Here is a 16690-nt window from a genome sequence, read left to right as displayed (position 1 = left end):
CATCATTAGTCAGCATCTTTTGCTTTATTTTGGAAGTGATATGTGAACTTTCCCGGATCTGCGCCCGTTCGATGGTTCGATGGGATACGGGGACGAATGGTGGAACCATTTCGATGGAGTCGCCCAGTGCGTATTGTGCTGTTTGGTGAAGGAAGGGTTGGTTGAAGGTGTCCTCGCTCGTTCGACAGCTTCCACGAACTAACGGACTTTATTCCGAACTGATAGCAGAAGCCGAGCGAGATAGCCGATGCGATAGGCGAATTTCTTCTGGAATAGGAAATACATTTCGAAGGTATTTAACAGATGATAATGTTTATCTTCTCCGTGCGTTCGGTGCGTGATGGATGGTTTGTTCGATGGAAGCAACAGCAGTGGAGAGGGGGTCATTGATTTGTTTTTCTTTACATTCATAAATAGTATCGAGCTGTTATTGATTGGAAGAAAGTGACGAACAGATAAAGAGGAAATAAAACCGTACCGAAAATGCTGCTTTTTGCTTAATTTAGAGTTTATTTTTACTGTTTTTAACAATTCATTTAAATGTGAAATATTGTTTTGGAGATTATACGATAATTAATAAAAAAAAGTATATATACTTATATCAAATAACAATAAAACAAGGCGTTGAAACCTATTACTACACATATAAACTAAGTAACCTATTAAACACGATAATTTTAAGTAAGCTCGTAAAAGCTCCTTACATTCTAAATAAGTTAAATATCTTATTTGTTTTAGAAAATTCAAGCTATTAAACAAAAACAATAAATAGTTTATTTTTCTCCTTCAGTTTGGCGCAATAGACTATGATAGAGGTTTCGACGGTCGTTTTAAGCACTTTTGTGTCCTAAATTTTTCATTTTATCAGTCCCTTACGCGATTTAACCACAATGCAGACATCATGTTAAATTGTGCATTGATCGACTTTATCATAGGACCCTTTTTGTAACTTTTTTGTCTTTTTTTAAGTAAAACTGCAACTAGACAATGCCAATTGGCCAAAAGAAATAATTAAGAATACAAAAAATATAAACAATATATCTTTAAAACAGAGAAATATCATCAAAAGGATAACCAATAATTAAAAACATATAACCATTGTTGGAAAACTAATAAAACATTTAAGAAATCATTTAATGTAACAGAAACAGATAAGATAAAACAAATAAATGTAACCAAAGAAAACAAACAGAAAATTATACCAAGAGCGTAGCGCCTCAGCGTGATCAAAGATTCAAACCAAACAACAGTCGCTATCCGCCTGCGTGTATGCAACTAGCTTCACACCGCAAAACAGAACGAGAAAGGATGGTGGTGGTTTCTTATCTGATCCCAACGCACCCAACCTATCGGCGTACTATATCTCGTCAACGGTTATTAACGGTAAGCATGAGCAATCTCCCACATTCAAATACTGCCATGTGATACAGAGTTCCATGTGTAATCCCAAATCCCTATCAATCAAGTCATGTGATTATGACTCCAGCGAGCAATCAATGGCCATAAGTTGAATGAATGGACGACTACTGCTTCTTACGTCTCAAGTGGTCATATCGTAAAACTACAAAATAGTGTGGTTCACACATCAAGTGCCACCTACCACACACACGCAGCACATAGTACCAGCATTCAAAGACTTACCGTCGTCGCGCACACGAAGCTTCCCACGCCATCTACCCCGTAAGATTCAGTTCATCAGACGCGTGAGGGATTTTCTGCCGGATGTTTGTTGCCACCAGCCCAGTACACGAAATCCTGACCAACACGGTAGACTAGACTAATTAGAGCTCGCTCTAAACAACTGACGTAATCGCGGTTCCGGGCCGACTGTTCAGCGAGCACTGCATTGCTTCAGCCGCATCATGCCGCGGCCGTGAAGTAGCTTGTGATTTACTTGAACAATTCGACTCGTTTTTCCCCCCGGCTGATGACACCGTTTGACAGATAGCACAGCACTTCCTTGCACTAGCAGCTGCCGGTTATCGCTCACGGGAGAGCGTGTGCATCGATGCTAAGCGACAAAAAAACAGAAACAAACCGCTGACTCATGCGGCACGGCGAGCCTTCAGCCCATTTTCGTGATCGCCGCGTGTGCCTGCCACATGGTTTAGAACGTTCGGGTTGCTGGGAACGTTTTCGGTGGTCCATTTCGATAATGATTGCAGCATCATCGATGCCCATTACTTGACCATGTGCCACCAAAGTGGGTGAAAATTGTGTGGAAATGGAAGGCACATCCCCAGTTGACAACAGAGCGCGAGCGGAACTGGGACATTAATTAATTGCGTTGTTTAGTCTGCCTCGTTTGAGACTCTGATCTGATCGTACGACACACAAGGTTACGTTCGAGCAATATATCTGATGCAATCGAAAACCATTCAGCCGTTCCCCGCCGGTCCTGCAGCAGCCAAAAAGCACTCGCGAACCATCATGAACCATCCGGCTGGGCAGATATAACCGTTGCGATAAGATTATTTATCGCACTAAAATTTGAAGTTGCTCATCATGGAAATGGTTCGGGACACGCTTCCATATAATGGTTGTACCAGCGCCCAGTAGCAGTCCACTACTAACTAGGAGCGCTAACTATAAGCGCTAAGCTAACTATAAACTATAAGTATTTATTTGTTTTTACAATCAGTACTTCATCAGTTGAACATGATGTCATATGCTTATTTATAGATTTATTTAAATCATCTGCATTGTAATTATTTCAAATAATCAATTCATCCAACATCTTCATATCTTCGCTGCACAGCTCAGTGTGAATGCAATAACTAAGCATGTTTTTATAGTAGAATCTTCTTGTTGTTGGCAACATATTTGTTTTAAATTTTATTATTGGTAACTATTGCACAATAAGCGTAGTCGGTCAGGTCCTGCAATATGCCACTAATGAGCGTAGCTATTGGTGTACCCAGAACAGAATTATTCAATGCTACACATGAAGGAAATATATCATGAGAGATTGTTCCATTGTTAAAAAATCTAAAAACAATTTTTCAGAAACTTTCGATACATGTTGACTTATAGCAAATGTAAGCAAATTTTAAGTCGCAAAGGGCACGCAAAGAAGAATGGTATTATAGATTTCAATTGTTAAATCAAAGAGGCGAATAAGACCAATCGGCTAAAAGTCTCTTTAAAAATAGCGATCAAAACGATCAACATCTTAAGAAACCCTGCATCACACGGTAAATATGTTTACCTTGAGTTCAAATCAGAACTCTTGCATTTTCAGAATTCCAATAAGATTGCCATTCCAAACAAGAATACCTAATCTTATTAAGAATTGCTGGTGGTGCTGTGAAAAAGCTCATTGTAAAGGAATGTAATTGGAATGAAATGTTTGAGTAACTGAACTATTACACGTGTAGAAACTTGAAATTGTTTTTTTTTATGAAAAGGAATTCCTTTCATACGATAAAATACTAAAATAAGTGTGCATACGAGAACCTTTTAAGAAATACAGAAAATAAGTTGAATGTTACAACTTACGCTTGATTCATAATGAAGTCTTTTTGCGGGATTGAACTAGGATTTTGAAAACCGATCGAATGCTTCGCACGATGCAACCGGTTTGCTGCTTGACATGCACTCCGCAGTGGGAACAACGCATTTATGCACTTTCGTATTAAAAAAATGTACATATTTCTCAGCCACTTTAGGACGGAACAAACTTAAATTGGTTGAAACGAAATATTTGTAGGTTCGAAGCAGTACGATCAATATTGATATAAGAGTTATTAACCTGCGACGACACGGTTAAGCTGCTGACCCTGAAAAAAGCATTCAAAACAAATGAATCATTCACTGCAACAGCCGAATTCGGCATTTACCAAGCAGCCTGGAGGAGTTCAATTGTTCAATCTGCCACCTGTGGGTTACGTTCAATCGATAAAGAAATAAACAAAACATAACAGCGACAGTACCATTTCTTGCTGACACCATGCAATAAACAACATTTTTTACGCAAATATTAAAGCTTTAGCTACCAATTTTAATACCTAAAAATAAAAGTGTAAAAACGAAGCAAAATAATTAAGACTAAAGCGTAGAGAATAGATTCCATCATCAACGCCGTTTTTCTAATGTAACACAAAAGACATGAGCAAAAGTGTGATCACCAATGCCACAACATATCCACGAGAGCATACAAACACCCGGTGGGACTTTGCCAGTTCGTCGACAGTGCCGCAGCAGTGTATGTGTGTGTGCGCGCGCGCGCCGCTACGTTTGGCTCGGTACGGCCGGGTCACCGAGCCTTGCTACCAGCAAACCAGCTGGCTGTGTATCAGGTGGTCCCCGGGAGCATAAACACGCGCATAAATGTAAACACAGTGCGCTGCGCTGTAACCACGGGAGACGGGAGAGGGCGAGAAAGAGCGCACCACACGTGCTTTTATGTTTTGAGAGAGAGCGTTCGCTCTATCCGGTGTGCCAGTTTTGAAAGAGCATTTGAATGTTGTTCTCCCTTTACAAGAAGAGAGAGAAAGAGAGAGAGAGAGAGAGAGAGTGACAGGGGCTTTTGCACTGTCTTGCCGATGATGTAGCGGTACCTAAGAAGAAGCGCATCGTTTCCATGCCGTTTCTAGTTTGATCCTGTTCCGAGAGGCCTGGGACAGCAAATAGGTTGCCGCTGCCTTGTGTCCGAAAAGAAACAATAACGCTTGAAAAACTGGCTCGTCAATCATTGTGCTCGGGGCACAGATCTAACATTATCGGGTGCATTCATCTTGCGTACGTAGATAACATTACCGAATGTGAAATTATCACGTTTCGGTAACGTGATTGGCAATCTTTCCGATGCGCCCCGTCACCCATGTTTGCAGTTTGTTTTGAATATGATGAAAAAATCTAAAAAAGAACAAAAAAGAAAATAGAATTAAAAAATATAATTTAACAGCCTTTTAATAAACCTTTGCTTAGAATACCAAACCGAGTAAAAGGGCATACCACAAATCGTTTCGATATTTTCTTTTCTTTCTTCAAACACGTTTGCCTTCTCTCGCACTGCGCGCCAACTCACATCGGAACAAGAGGAGAGCAACTTTCTCTCCCTCTTTTTGTTTGCTGCCGAGCGTCTGTGTCCTCTGTGTCCTCTCTCACTCTCCTTCTCTCTCTATCTCTCCCTCTGCGGACCATTATCAGCGGCTCTCCCGCGAGTGGCCATCCGAAGGCGAGAAGGTATATAAACCGATGGCCCTGCGCTCTTTGCAGCCTAACTTGCCGAAACACCAGTGAAACCGTACGGTTTGGTCCCGCCGTTGCCGCATCCCCAGAAGCGAATGTGTGTGCCTGTGTCCTGCTCGTAGCCCAGAGGAAGTGCAGTTTGTTGGTGACTCATCACAAAATCGTAGGATTTTCCCACGCGCGTGTATTCGGCTGTTTGTGCTCAATCGATCGATTTGTTCGATTGTATAGTTAGGCGAAGTAGGCGGATTTCGAACCGTCTCCTAAAGTGTAATAAATCCCCGCACTGCATGGAAGTCGTGTAACAAGACGTGCAACCCAACACACAACCCGGTGCCCTTATTTTTCCCTTTTGTTGGAAAATTTCGAGAATTTCACAACAGGTAAGTGCCGTAGCCAGCCAGTGTAGCCAGTGAACAAACAAAAAAAAGCATGCACCCTTGCGACTGCCATTGCTCTGCAACGCCATTTGGCCGCCGAGACGACCAGTTCCGTTCCAATGCCATCGGGTGCCGCGCGGGTGGGTCGTCGACACTGTTGCAAAGGTACACAAACACACGTACACAGCTAGTGAGAGTAGAGCAAAAAAACGGTACCAAAAATTAAAATGGCTCAAACACACAACAATCGAAAAAAAAGTGTCTAGAGGCGTTGGAGGTGAATTCCCCCGTAGCGGCAAACACACAAAAAAAACCACGAAGAACATGCGACATTAAAAATAGACAAAAGTCAGCATCGCAACAACACACACAGGCACACACACGGTATTTCCCTTCGATTTTCGTCCGTCTCAAACTGAATCTTCTTTTCCCACCCCGTCAACCAAAATCAAATGCTTCGAGATGAAGGTGGAAACAAAAATCACACGCACACGCACACTGATGGTCCCTGTTTTCTTTTAGTATTGTGTCACCGGACACAACCAGCTCTATCCTGGGTAGGCCCCGCTCGGCAGCAATAGCCCTTTCCACTAAACGCGTAGCAAGCGTTTTTTTTCCCCTTGTATCAATGCAACCATGCCAGAGTGTTCATGTGTGTGTGTGTGTGTTGCTTAAAGGGAGAACCTACTAGATGGTTTTGTGTGTAGATGCGCATTGTGTAACTGGCCAACACGTCTCCGCGACACAATTCACATGATCGATCGATTCGGGCGTCATCGTGCATTTGCATCTTCGCGCATACACCAACTTGGCCACGAACACACACACCGGAACACCGGACGACCACGTGTTAGAATGGAGGTGTTTAGTTCCTCACATCTGTTTCACCGCGTCACATACACACAGAGAGAAACCCATACAAATCGGTCCCATTTCTAATCAATACATTTTAGGCCCCGGCAACAGTAGACACCACCACTGTGCCACTGTACCGTGGGGGAAGGGGCAAGGCACAATATTAGGTCATCTGTTTTGTACAGGCGGATGCAGCAGTCGCGACAAAGGGGAAGGTTTTAGCTTTTTTGGGGACACGGAGACAGAGGACACCCAAACCACGAACTGCCGGCAGCGGATAGAGCATGCTTTCTTTTCATGATTCGACTATCATCAAGTCGTTAAACACTCCTACTCTTCTCAGAACCAGATGATAAGGTCATCCGCTATTCAGATTTTTTTTTCCGCCACTTCGGAGTTCCGGAAACACAAACACTCGCGCGCGCAACCGGAATCGGCGGTTTCCAATTGGACACAATCGGTTTCATTTCGGGTTCAAATGTTTTACCGCGCACAGACACACGGTCGATAACCTTTCAATACAAGGGGGGAGAGTGGGGAGAGGGGGGCAAAAAATCTAATCTCAGGGCCGTTTTTTTCATTAATGAACAATGTAGTGGCCAACCAGTTGATAACGCTTGATTGGTATAGGTTATGATTTGTAGCGCGCTTAATTTGATGAATGTGAAATTGAACTGACAAAAAAGAACATCTAGACGGAAATTACTGCCACTCACCCACGAAAAACGTGCGAATGATTCAGAATAGTGGTGGGAGCCCGGGATCGGACCTACCCGATTCAGATTCCTTGTTCGGAATCAATTCCGAAGCCGATTCCAATGCTGGAATTGATTCCGATTCTGAGTTGTCTCCGAAGCCAATTCCAGAGTTGTCTCCGGAGCGAATTCCAGAGACGTCCTGGGAATCGCACTATGCTCCTGGGAATTAGGATTGACTCCAGAAATGAAATGAGCTCCGGAATGAAAATCAGTTCTTGAATTGAATTCAGTCCGAGAATCTCCATGAGAATGGATGGTTTCCAAGTAAATTTTGATTCTTTGCGGCTATCAATACCTAGCATCATTGGACCCAAACGCCTGTTCTTATGGAGTTTTATGTCAAAATCGACTCCGTTTCTGAAGCCAATTCTGATTTCGGAGCGAATTCAGATTTCAGAGCCGATTCCGATTTCAGAACCAATTCCGGAGCCGGCTCCAATCCCGAACCGATTCCGAAATCGATTCTGGAAACTGATTCCGGATCTACTATTCCAGATAAATTTGGAGGTAGCCGGAATCGATTCCGACGAAAACTTCGTTTTCCCATCACTAATTTAGAAGAATTGACTTCCTCGGGACTATTCGAGATCTGCTACTGCCTCCTCGACTGGCGTACGAGAGATAGTGGCACAAAGCCATTTAACAAGAGATAGTGCAATGCTTTCAAATTTCCTTTTGTACCCGAACGCGTGTACGATTCAAGCAAGACCATACTTTATAAAATCCTACAAAACGCTTTGCCCTTATCGTGTGGCCCCATCTGCTGCGGGAAAGATGATGATGAACCCCCCTTACACTGACGTAATGATGTGCTAATGCTAATCTTTGGCTTTTCTTCTTCTTCTTCCTCTGCAGGACGTGACTAGCGGTCAGTTGGCCCTGCTGTCGGGCACTGACCATAACCATCGACACCTCCTGGTACTGACAGATACCAACGGCAAACCACCCTGGTGACGGTCGCAGCCCCATAACGGCTTCCGTTACCGTTCCCCCTGCTAAAGGCTGCCTCGTAAGTGAAATGCATTGAAATGGACCGCTGGGGGCATACACTAATGTTGGGCTTCTTTTTTGGTTTCGATTTCTTCAGTTTGTTTGAGTGAAGTTAAGCTTCGATTCGACGGAACCGCTTGCCGCTGCTGCTTGTGGTTGTCACTCAAAAACATCTAACACAACCACGCTCTAAAACAGCGCGTACCACATTCCAAAAAGCCACACACCGTGCGAAGCAAACCCCCCTGTTCCAAGATGAAGTTCCTCGAGAATGAGTCGGACAAGATCGAGATCGTCGACGGTGAGGTGGAGGTGCCGGCCATCATCGACCAGCTGGCGGAGCAGCTGCCGACCGACAATCCGTTCTACGTAATGGACATCGGCGACATCGTGCGCAAGCACCAGCAGTGGATCGAAAAGATGCCGCGCGTCGTGCCGCACTACGCGGTCAAGTGCAACGACACCGATCTGGTGTGCGCGACGCTGGCCGCCCTCGGTGCGTCGTTCGACTGTGCGTCCAAGGGCGAGATAGCGAAGATTCTTTCGCTTGGCGTCGCCCCGGAACGCATCATCTTCGCGAACCCGATGAAGCCGGCGTCGCATGTGCGGTACGCGGCGAGCAACGCGGTCAAAACGATGACCTACGATAGCGATACCGAGCTGCACAAGATCAAGCAGTACTGTCCGGATGCAAAGTACGTTTCACTGCCTGGAAAGGGAAGGAGAGACGGAGAAAATGAAGAGCATTATTTAATTGTTTAATTTTCCTTCTTTTGCTTGTTTTGTCTTACACCTGTTCCTGTTCCCTGCTACAGACTCGTCATCCGCATCCGGTGCGAGGCGGAAAAGGCCCAGTGTCCGCTCGGCAAGAAGTTTGGCTGCGATCCGGTGGAGGAAGCGCCCCGTCTCATCAAGATTGCCCGCAGCCTCGGGCTGGAGGTGATCGGCGTCAGCTTCCACGTCGGGTCCGGGTGTGCCGATTTCCCGATCTACTACAAAGCGATCTCGTACGCGCGCGACCTGTTCGACTATGCGGCCCAGCTCGGCTACAGCTTCAGCCTGCTGGACATTGGCGGCGGTTTCCCGGGCGATACGGGCACCTCGATCGACGAGGTGGCAATGATCGTGAACGCGGCGCTCGATACGTTCTTCCCGGACAAGGCGGTGCGCGTCATCTCCGAGCCGGGCCGGTACTACGTATCATCCGCCTTTACGCTCGTCACCAACGTGCAGTCGAAGCGCGTCTGTCTGAACGCGCGCACCGGCACGATCGACCGGATGATGTACTACCTGAACGATGGAGTGTACGCGTCGTTCAACAGCATCCTGTACGACCACCAGGTGCCGCAACCGAAGCTGATCGGTGGCCAGGCGGGCAAGCAGTACAAGAGTACGCTCTGGGGGCCGACGTGCGACGCGCTCGATCAGCTGATCGAAACGATCGCGCTGCCCGAGCTGCAGATCGACGATTGGGTCGTGTTTGAGAACATGGGCGCTTACACCATTCCCGTCGCCAGCCCGTTCAATGGGTTCGAGCTGCCGAAAGTCTACTGCTACATCAGCCGGAAGCACTGGTAGGTCCTTTAGTTCGTTAGCACTCCGAAAAAGCGTCAATCTAACTGTTTCCCCCTTTAATGTTACCTCCCCAAATAGGGAAATGCTGGAGACACTGTTCCCGCTGCAGAACGAATGCTCGCTGATCGCGGCCAGCCGACTGCCGGCCAGCTACGAACCCGTCGCCTGCGCTTGAGGCGACCCCCGGTCATGGAACGGTCGTACCATGGCCGTGCGCCCCCTCCGAACGGCAGCCGCTTATTCCACCGGTTCCATCGGGACCAGCTTTTACCCGCATCCAGATATGCAACGGACCATCTACAAATTTAACATCCTCGTTAACGCTCTTTACACCGTTGCCTATCCACACTACGCCAAGACGTACTTCAATAAACGAAGAGGCAGCCTTTTTTTACAGCCTAGCAAAAACGGACGTAGGTGTGTTTTGGGTGTGTGTATTATTGATGGGTAAAGTTGGTGAAAATGCGGAGTCAAAGTCAAGTCAAAGAAATCGGTGGGAGTCAAAGTCGCCCGGAGTCGGCCGGCTTTAAATCAAAGGCTTGTACACGAACCGAATCGTCTGGAGTTGTCCGGAGTCCTTCGGAGTCGTCTGCAGTTGTCCGAAGTTGTTCGGAGTCAGTCGGAGTCGTCCAGAGTCGACCGTTGTCTCCCGGAGTCGTTCGAAGTCGCCCAGAGTCGTTTGGAGTCGCCCAGAGTCGTTTGGAGTCGTCCGAAGTTGTCCGGAATCGTTCGAAGTCATCCGGAGTCGTTTGGAGTCGTCCGGATTCGTCTGGAGTCGTCCGACGAATCAAAGGCTTGTACACGAAAAACCTCAACGAAATTAAATGCCTGATCACAAGCACATATAGTCGCACTGCTCCTGTTGACTCCGACCGATTCCGATTCCAGTCGACTCCGAGCGACTCTAGACGATGCCTAATGACTCCGACTTCGATCGACTCCGGACGACTCCGGACGACTCTGGATGACTCCGAATCCGGGCGGAACTAGTGGTTCGGATTTTACCGGAGTCGGAATCGGACTAACAATAGCCGGAGTCGGACCGGAGTCATGGATGCGCTTAAAAGAGCACATCACTAAGTGCGTATATTGTTTACCTTATTGAATTAAGCATTGTTTATTACACCTTCTCAAGGCCACACTCAAGGATGGGGATTACATACCAAGGCTCGCTCACTCAATCACTCACTCGTCTCACTACTGCACACCGACCACCTTCTTCACCTTCTCGAACAGCATCTCCAGCCGGCCCTGCATCACCGGCTGGCCCTTGCGCGTCTTCTGCGTCATCTTTTTGTGCTTCAGTTGCCGGTCCTGCTTCTTCCGCTCGAACTCCGCCTCCCGCTCCTGCCGCTCGATCTGCTTAATTGCCCGCGCCTGTGCCTCCAGCCGGTCCGGCGCCAGACAGTAGTTCACCTTCTCCGGTTTGCCTTCAAAGTGCGGCGGTTCGCTGGATGATTGCGCTGCACCACCACCTTTCCTTCCGTCCGGTTTGCCTTTGTTGCCCGGTGGTCGGCCTCCCGGTGGTTTGCTGTACTTGTTGTGTTTGCTGTTGGGGTTGTTTTTGTTGTACGATGGCTTTTTACCGTCGCCTCCTTGCCGGTGTCCCTGCTGCTTGGGCTTGGACGCTACCGTTTTCTGCACGCCCGGACCACGCTTTCCAAATGGTCGTCCATTGCCACCGCCACCACCACTACCATCCTTTTGGTTCCGCTGCTGTTGGTACGGTTTGTTTTCCGACTTTGGAACATCGAGGAAGAATTTGTCCTTCCGTTTGCCTTGGCCGGCATTACCTCGGTTCCGTTGGCCACCACCTTTCGGACGGTGTGAGTGTGATTTATTGTCCGTCTTCATCCCGAGCGAGTTCGATACACACAACGTGCGGGCACGGGTAAACAACAAACACAGGTGTGACAGCTCGATGGGATACAATTTAAATGAGGCTTCTTTCACGCACAACTCAACGGGCGCGCGAAACTCATTTCGCTCACGACAGTTTTCAAAACGACCGTTAACGTACCTTGATATTTCAAACGGTACAAACAATTTTTTAAAAAACAATGCTACATTTTGTTTTATTGCTGTGTGGAATTTTTGTATTTGTGTTATCTTTTCAATGACATCTCTTTCTCGTCCTTTTCCGCTCCAACGAGCACACAATTTACCTCCCCGCCCAGCATTACTTTTTCTTCTTCTTTTTCTGCTCCTTGGCAAACTCCAGCCCGGTGATGCACGCCTTCGGCACCTGGTACGTGGTGGTGAGCAGCTCGAACACAAACTTTATATGGTTGCCCTGCACCATCAGCTGCTCGCCCTTCGAGCCGGGCACCTCCGTCATGGTCGTGCTGGCGGCGGCGCCCAGCTTCACCGCCTTCGCGAAATCGTTCACATTGATGCCGTAGTCCGCCAGGTTGCTGATCAGCGTCACCTTCTTGTTGCCGCTGCGCGTCGCCGTCGTCAGGTGTATGATCGCCCGCTTGCCGCCCTTCGTGACCGCTCCCTTCTGGCTGCGCATCTCGAACGTGCTGGTCATGCAGTTCAGCACCGTTTCGGTCAGGTCGGCCAGCCCCACCAGCACCTCCGGCTCCTCCGGCGCCGGGGGGCAGCCGCAAATATCCCGCAGCGTGTCGTCCAGCGTGACCAGCTTGGTGGACGGATTGATCAGCTTGTTGCGCCCGACGTAATCGCGCATGTAGTTGCGCACCTGCGTCTGGTCCAGCGTCTTGCCGAGCGCTACATTGAAGCAGCCGAACAGCTTGGCCGTTCGCTCGCTCACCGCGTACATGGCCGTCATCTGCGTGAGGAGCAGCGGGTTGGAAGCACCGGAAGAGGCCGGTCCGCCCGGCGCATCCTGCCCATCGGCGGACGCTTTCTGCGCCTTGTACGGATAGAACGACAGCACGGCCGGGTGTTCCAGGTTGAGGGCGGTCACCTTTTCGATGCCCTTCTTCTCCTCCTTTATCTCGAGCAGGCCCTCCTCGGCCATTCGCTTGAAGAAGGTGCCCACCTTCTTGTAGGAGCTTTTCTTCATTTCGATCCCGTCGGGGATTTCCGGCTGCACGTACTGCGGGTAGAAGGTGCTGGTGAGTAGGGGAAGCGCTATTTTCTTCCCGTGCAGCTTGAGAGCATTCAGCAGCGCTCCCTTGATCAGATCGTCGGGATTGGGGGGCTTTTCCGCCTCTTCCGGCTCCTGTGGTTCCTCGTCCGAAGCGTCACCGTCACTGGTCGACTCCTCTTCCTGGGCAGTAAGGGCAGCATTTTCCAGCGATTTTGTGACCTAAAACATTAATGGAGCGGTAAAAAACAGGAAAGTCTCTTACATTTCTCCCACCTTGCGCCTTACTTGCTTCACCGCTTCCTCCACCGGTTTGGACTTCTCGCTGCCGAGCGGTGGGAAATCGGACTCCGTCGGCACCGACACGACCGACCCGTGCAGTGGCACCTGCTGACAGACGGACGGTTCCATGCCCCACAGCTTATCACCGAACACGTGCATCATGCGCACGCACACACCATGCCCGCCGCACATGTACAGATCGCTGCTCGAGTGTGCCAGCAGCCCGACTCCGACGGCGGCCCGATTCGAGGTCAAGTTTACCGCCACCACATCGTCCTTCTGGTGCCGTCCCCACGACGCCAGGTTTGTGCCCTTCTTCACCACGCCCGGAATCATCAGATCGGCCCCGTTGGCCAGCTTCGGCAGCACGGTGGCGTGGGTAGTGAAGGCCGGTACCAGATCCGGACAGCTCCACAGCGTGTACACGGTCGGCAGCAGCTTCCCATTGAGCTCGAAGAAGATGGGCCGCTTATCGCTAGTGTACACCGTGACCGGTTCCTCGTGGTAGGTGATGAGTTTGACCGTGCACACCTTCGCCCGATTGCCGAACAGTTCGGCCAGTGGCGACGGTGCGGTGCCCGTTTCCTCGTCCGGCCGGTTAAACTGTGCCATCACGCGCTGCCGCAACCGCTTCTTCTCCGACCCGGTCACCAGAATGTTGGACTTGATCTTGAACGGTTTGATGAACATGTTGGAAGACGCTTTTTCTTACTTTTTAACGGGGCCAGCCGGGGTTCAATAAATAAAAGTGCGCACGTAGCGCGTAAATATTGCCACTGTGCGAGCTTTTGTTTACGTTTCGTTTTGACAGTTGGCGAAAAATAAATTCTGCCGAATGCAAATGTCAAGTTTCTACAACACAGAAATCCCACGGATTTTTTTTTTTAATAATTTACAACCGTTTAATTTTGATCTTGGTCAGGTTCATGACTTGGACACTTCGGATGAAACAACACTTCAAGAAAGAAAGCTTAAAACAGGTTCAGGACAGGTATAAAGTAGTGATGGGTAATTCCCATTTTTTCCAATCCAGATTTCCTGAATCGATTCCGGAATCAGATCTGGAATCGGAATCAACTCTGGAATCGGACTTGGATCCGGAATTGGTTCCGAAATCGAAGAAGGGCTCCAGAATCGGAATTGGTTCGGAAATCAGAATCGGTTTTGAAATCGGAGTCGGTTTCGGCATCCTCGTAAGAATAGACGTTTCGGATCCAACTCCGGAATTGGCTCCGATATCGGCTCCGGGATCGGAATTGGCTCCGGAATTGATTGTGAACATGGAATCGGAATCGGGTAGGTCCGATTCCAAGCTACCCTACTACTAATCGGAGAGGGTGACGCGACTCCTCCGAACTCGTTCGGTATTGCGGAGACAAATCCGAATCCAGAGTCCGATTATGTTTTTCAGAACCGGAGCCGCAGTGGATCCACGACTACCCATCCCCAGATTACCCATCACGTGCATCGTGATAGGTTCGGAATCAGTTTTAAAATTGTTATCAAAAAGAACACTTCCAAAACAGAATTACAGAACCAGGTCCAGTACCAGCATAGTTTATGATTCTATTTTAGGACCTGTTTCGGTAATTAGAGGAATTAGTTCGGTACCTAGAATAAGAATCATTTTGGGATAAGTAATACTATTCTGACTGTTTTGGTACCAGTTCCGTAATCAGATAGGTTCAGAGTCCTGATTATAGAATGACTGAAAGGAGCAAAACCAGGAAAGATTCGAGAATAGTTCCAAGGTGTCATCTGAACCAATTTTTGGCCTGAGACGGTATTGAAGCCCCTTTAAATTCGAAGTCAATTTTGGGGATTAGTTGTAGAACTATTCTAAGCTCGGGTTGGTTCCATCGTCGGTTCTATAACCTGCATAACTTTGGGACCACCAATCCTATTCGAGAATGCATTTAGAACTAGTTACCAAATTTTCGATCGTTTCGGGTCCAAATCTACAAAAAAAAACCATAAAAAAATTGTTTCACAATAAATTTAAAATCAATTTATATTCATACACTACGCAAAGCACGGAACCATCGCACAAAACGGCCGCCTAATTCCTCTGCCGTACTTCCGGCGGCACGTAATCCACATCGACCGTGCGGGGCTTCTTCTTCTTGCCGAACCACCGCTTCGGATAGAACACCCGCTTGCTGTCGATCTGCAGGTCGATCTTGTCCTCGTTCTCGAAGAACCACAGCTTCTGCTCCTCCTTCTCCATCTCCACCGCCAGCTGTTCGATCTCCTGCAGCCGCTTGGCCCGCTGCATCCGCTCCAGCTCCTCGTCGACCCGCTGCTGCCGCAGATTGCACCACTCCGTGTAGAGCTGCAAAAATAGGAAATTCATGTTGAACCGTTCCTTTACGATAGTTTCCCTTCGCCACTCACCTTTGCCTGTGCCTCGATTTGCTGCTTTTCATGCTCTCCCACACTCTGCTTCACCTGCTCGAGGATCAACTTTTCGAAGCTGTCCTTGCCAATCTTCATGCTCGCCTCCAGTTTGTCAACCACCTCCGTAAATGCCACCAACTGTTCATCCTCCTTGTTTGGCTCCTTCTCCAGCGTGCTGCGGATCATCTGCAGCGCTTCCTCGTTCAACTCCTTCCCCGCGTTTTGCTTCACAAACTCACAGGCCTGCTCGTACTTTCTGTACATCGTCAGCCCGAGCAGCTCGCAGCTCGTGCCAATCACACTGCCAGCACCACCGTACGCCCGTCCAAGCTCCACGAACGTCTTTCCCAGCAGCAGCTGACTGTCGGTCAGATCGAAATGGTCGTCGAAGTACTCGTTGCGCAGGAACTTTACCCTCACCTTGATCTCTTCCTTCTTTTTCTTCTTCTGTCCCTCACCGGCTTCTCCAGCTCCCTGCTCGGCCGGGGCCAAATCGTCGAAATGCTCCGCATCGGGCGCCTTCGCGTACCGGTAGCAGCTGTACAGCGCGAGCGCTTTGGTAATCGGGTTGGAAAAGTCTTCCTGCAGCGCTAGCAGTGTGGCGACTCGCGCCGCATACCGGAACTCCTTCCCCTTGAGCAGCTGGTCCAGCGTCAGGTTGGCACTGTACGCGTCCAGAAACACACCGTACCCGATGCGATTGTTCAGCACCTCGATCAGCTGGCCGTAGCAACGGTGGTCGAGATAGTTGCGCACCAGCGCATGGTGCGTCGAGTCGAGCGTGCTGGACGTTTCCTCCGTCAGCCGGAACTTGTACAGCAGATCGGCCACCTCCTCGACGTGCGACTCGTCCACCAGCTTGTTCGCGTAGATGTCGATATCGATGGCGGAGATTTTGTTCCGCTGCTGGAACCGCTGCTCCAGATCGTAATACAGCGTGTCCAGGTTGATCTTCTCGAGCAGCGGTGTGGCGAGCCGGGCATTCCACGCCTCCCGGCACTGGTACGCGTCCGACAGGAAGGTGCGTCGGCTTACCCAAAGCGAACCCCGGGCAACGATCCCGAGCCGGCTGGGCGCGCGGAACAGTTTCAACATTTTACGCGCTGGCCAAGCGAAAAAAAAAGGAACAATTACCCAACCACGGGCAACCAAAATTCCGGCCTGTGAAAAGGTGAGAAAAACAAACCAGAAACAATTGTTATGAC

At 48.7% G+C, this 16690-nt stretch overlaps 4 protein-coding genes across 4 annotated transcripts; 1 reads left to right on the top strand and 3 right to left on the bottom strand.

Annotated features, from left to right (window-relative positions):
- The first annotated feature begins 5211 nt into the window (after positions 1–5211).
- Positions 5212–10163, top strand: LOC120956653 (ornithine decarboxylase 1-like). The gene is made up of 5 exons (XM_040378313.2): positions 5212–5576; positions 8042–8195; positions 8274–8871; positions 8992–9750; positions 9830–10163. The coding sequence occupies exons 3-5, from the start codon at positions 8432–8434 to the stop codon at positions 9924–9926; spliced, it is 1296 nt and encodes a 431-aa protein (XP_040234247.1). The 5' UTR covers positions 5212–5576; positions 8042–8195; positions 8274–8431; the 3' UTR covers positions 9927–10163.
- A 675-nt stretch (positions 10164–10838) lies between these two features.
- LOC120959137 (uncharacterized) lies at positions 10839–11674 on the bottom strand. Its single transcript, XM_040382317.2, has one exon. It carries the CDS (start codon positions 11603–11605, stop codon positions 10949–10951), a length of 657 nt encoding a protein of 218 aa, XP_040238251.2. The 5' UTR covers positions 11606–11674; the 3' UTR covers positions 10839–10948.
- A 103-nt stretch (positions 11675–11777) lies between these two features.
- LOC120958559 (eukaryotic translation initiation factor 2D) lies at positions 11778–13884 on the bottom strand. The gene is made up of 2 exons (XM_040381448.2): positions 13095–13884; positions 11778–13028 (listed from the first exon to the last, which is right to left on the bottom strand). The coding sequence occupies exons 1-2, from the start codon at positions 13776–13778 to the stop codon at positions 11931–11933; spliced, it is 1782 nt and encodes a 593-aa protein (XP_040237382.2). The 5' UTR covers positions 13779–13884; the 3' UTR covers positions 11778–11930.
- A 1199-nt stretch (positions 13885–15083) lies between these two features.
- Positions 15084–16680, bottom strand: LOC120955092 (uncharacterized). The gene is made up of 2 exons (XM_040375606.2): positions 15483–16680; positions 15084–15420 (listed from the first exon to the last, which is right to left on the bottom strand). Exons 1-2 carry the CDS (start codon positions 16578–16580, stop codon positions 15148–15150), a joined length of 1371 nt encoding a protein of 456 aa, XP_040231540.2. The 5' UTR covers positions 16581–16680; the 3' UTR covers positions 15084–15147.
- Positions 16681–16690: the final 10 nt, after the last annotated feature.

This window comes from Anopheles coluzzii, chromosome 3 (assembly GCF_943734685.1).
Source record: "Anopheles coluzzii chromosome 3, AcolN3, whole genome shotgun sequence".
NCBI lineage: Eukaryota > Metazoa > Arthropoda > Insecta > Diptera > Culicidae > Anopheles > Anopheles coluzzii.
Note: the sequence above shows the minus strand (reverse complement) of the source record. Positions and strands in the feature narration are given on the sequence as shown.

Coding starts and splice junctions, on each gene's coding strand:
- LOC120959137 (XM_040382317.2), bottom strand. CDS start 11,605: ATGAAGACGGACAATAAATCACACTCACACCGTCCGAAAGGTGGTGGC.
- LOC120956653 (XM_040378313.2), top strand. CDS start 8,432: ATGAAGTTCCTCGAGAATGAGTCGGACAAGATCGAGATCGTCGACGGT. Junction 8,872..8,991: donor CAGTACTGTCCGGATGCAAA/GTACGTTTCACT, acceptor TCCCTGCTACAG/ACTCGTCATCCGCATCCGGT. Junction 9,751..9,829: donor TACATCAGCCGGAAGCACTG/GTAGGTCCTTTA, acceptor CTCCCCAAATAG/GGAAATGCTGGAGACACTGT.
- LOC120958559 (XM_040381448.2), bottom strand. CDS start 13,778: ATGTTCATCAAACCGTTCAAGATCAAGTCCAACATTCTGGTGACCGGG. Junction 13,029..13,094: donor TGGAGGAAGCGGTGAAGCAA/GTAAGGCGCAAG, acceptor TTAATGTTTTAG/GTCACAAAATCGCTGGAAAA.
- LOC120955092 (XM_040375606.2), bottom strand. CDS start 16,580: ATGTTGAAACTGTTCCGCGCGCCCAGCCGGCTCGGGATCGTTGCCCGG. Junction 15,421..15,482: donor AAATCGAGGCACAGGCAAAG/GTGAGTGGCGAA, acceptor CTATTTTTGCAG/CTCTACACGGAGTGGTGCAA.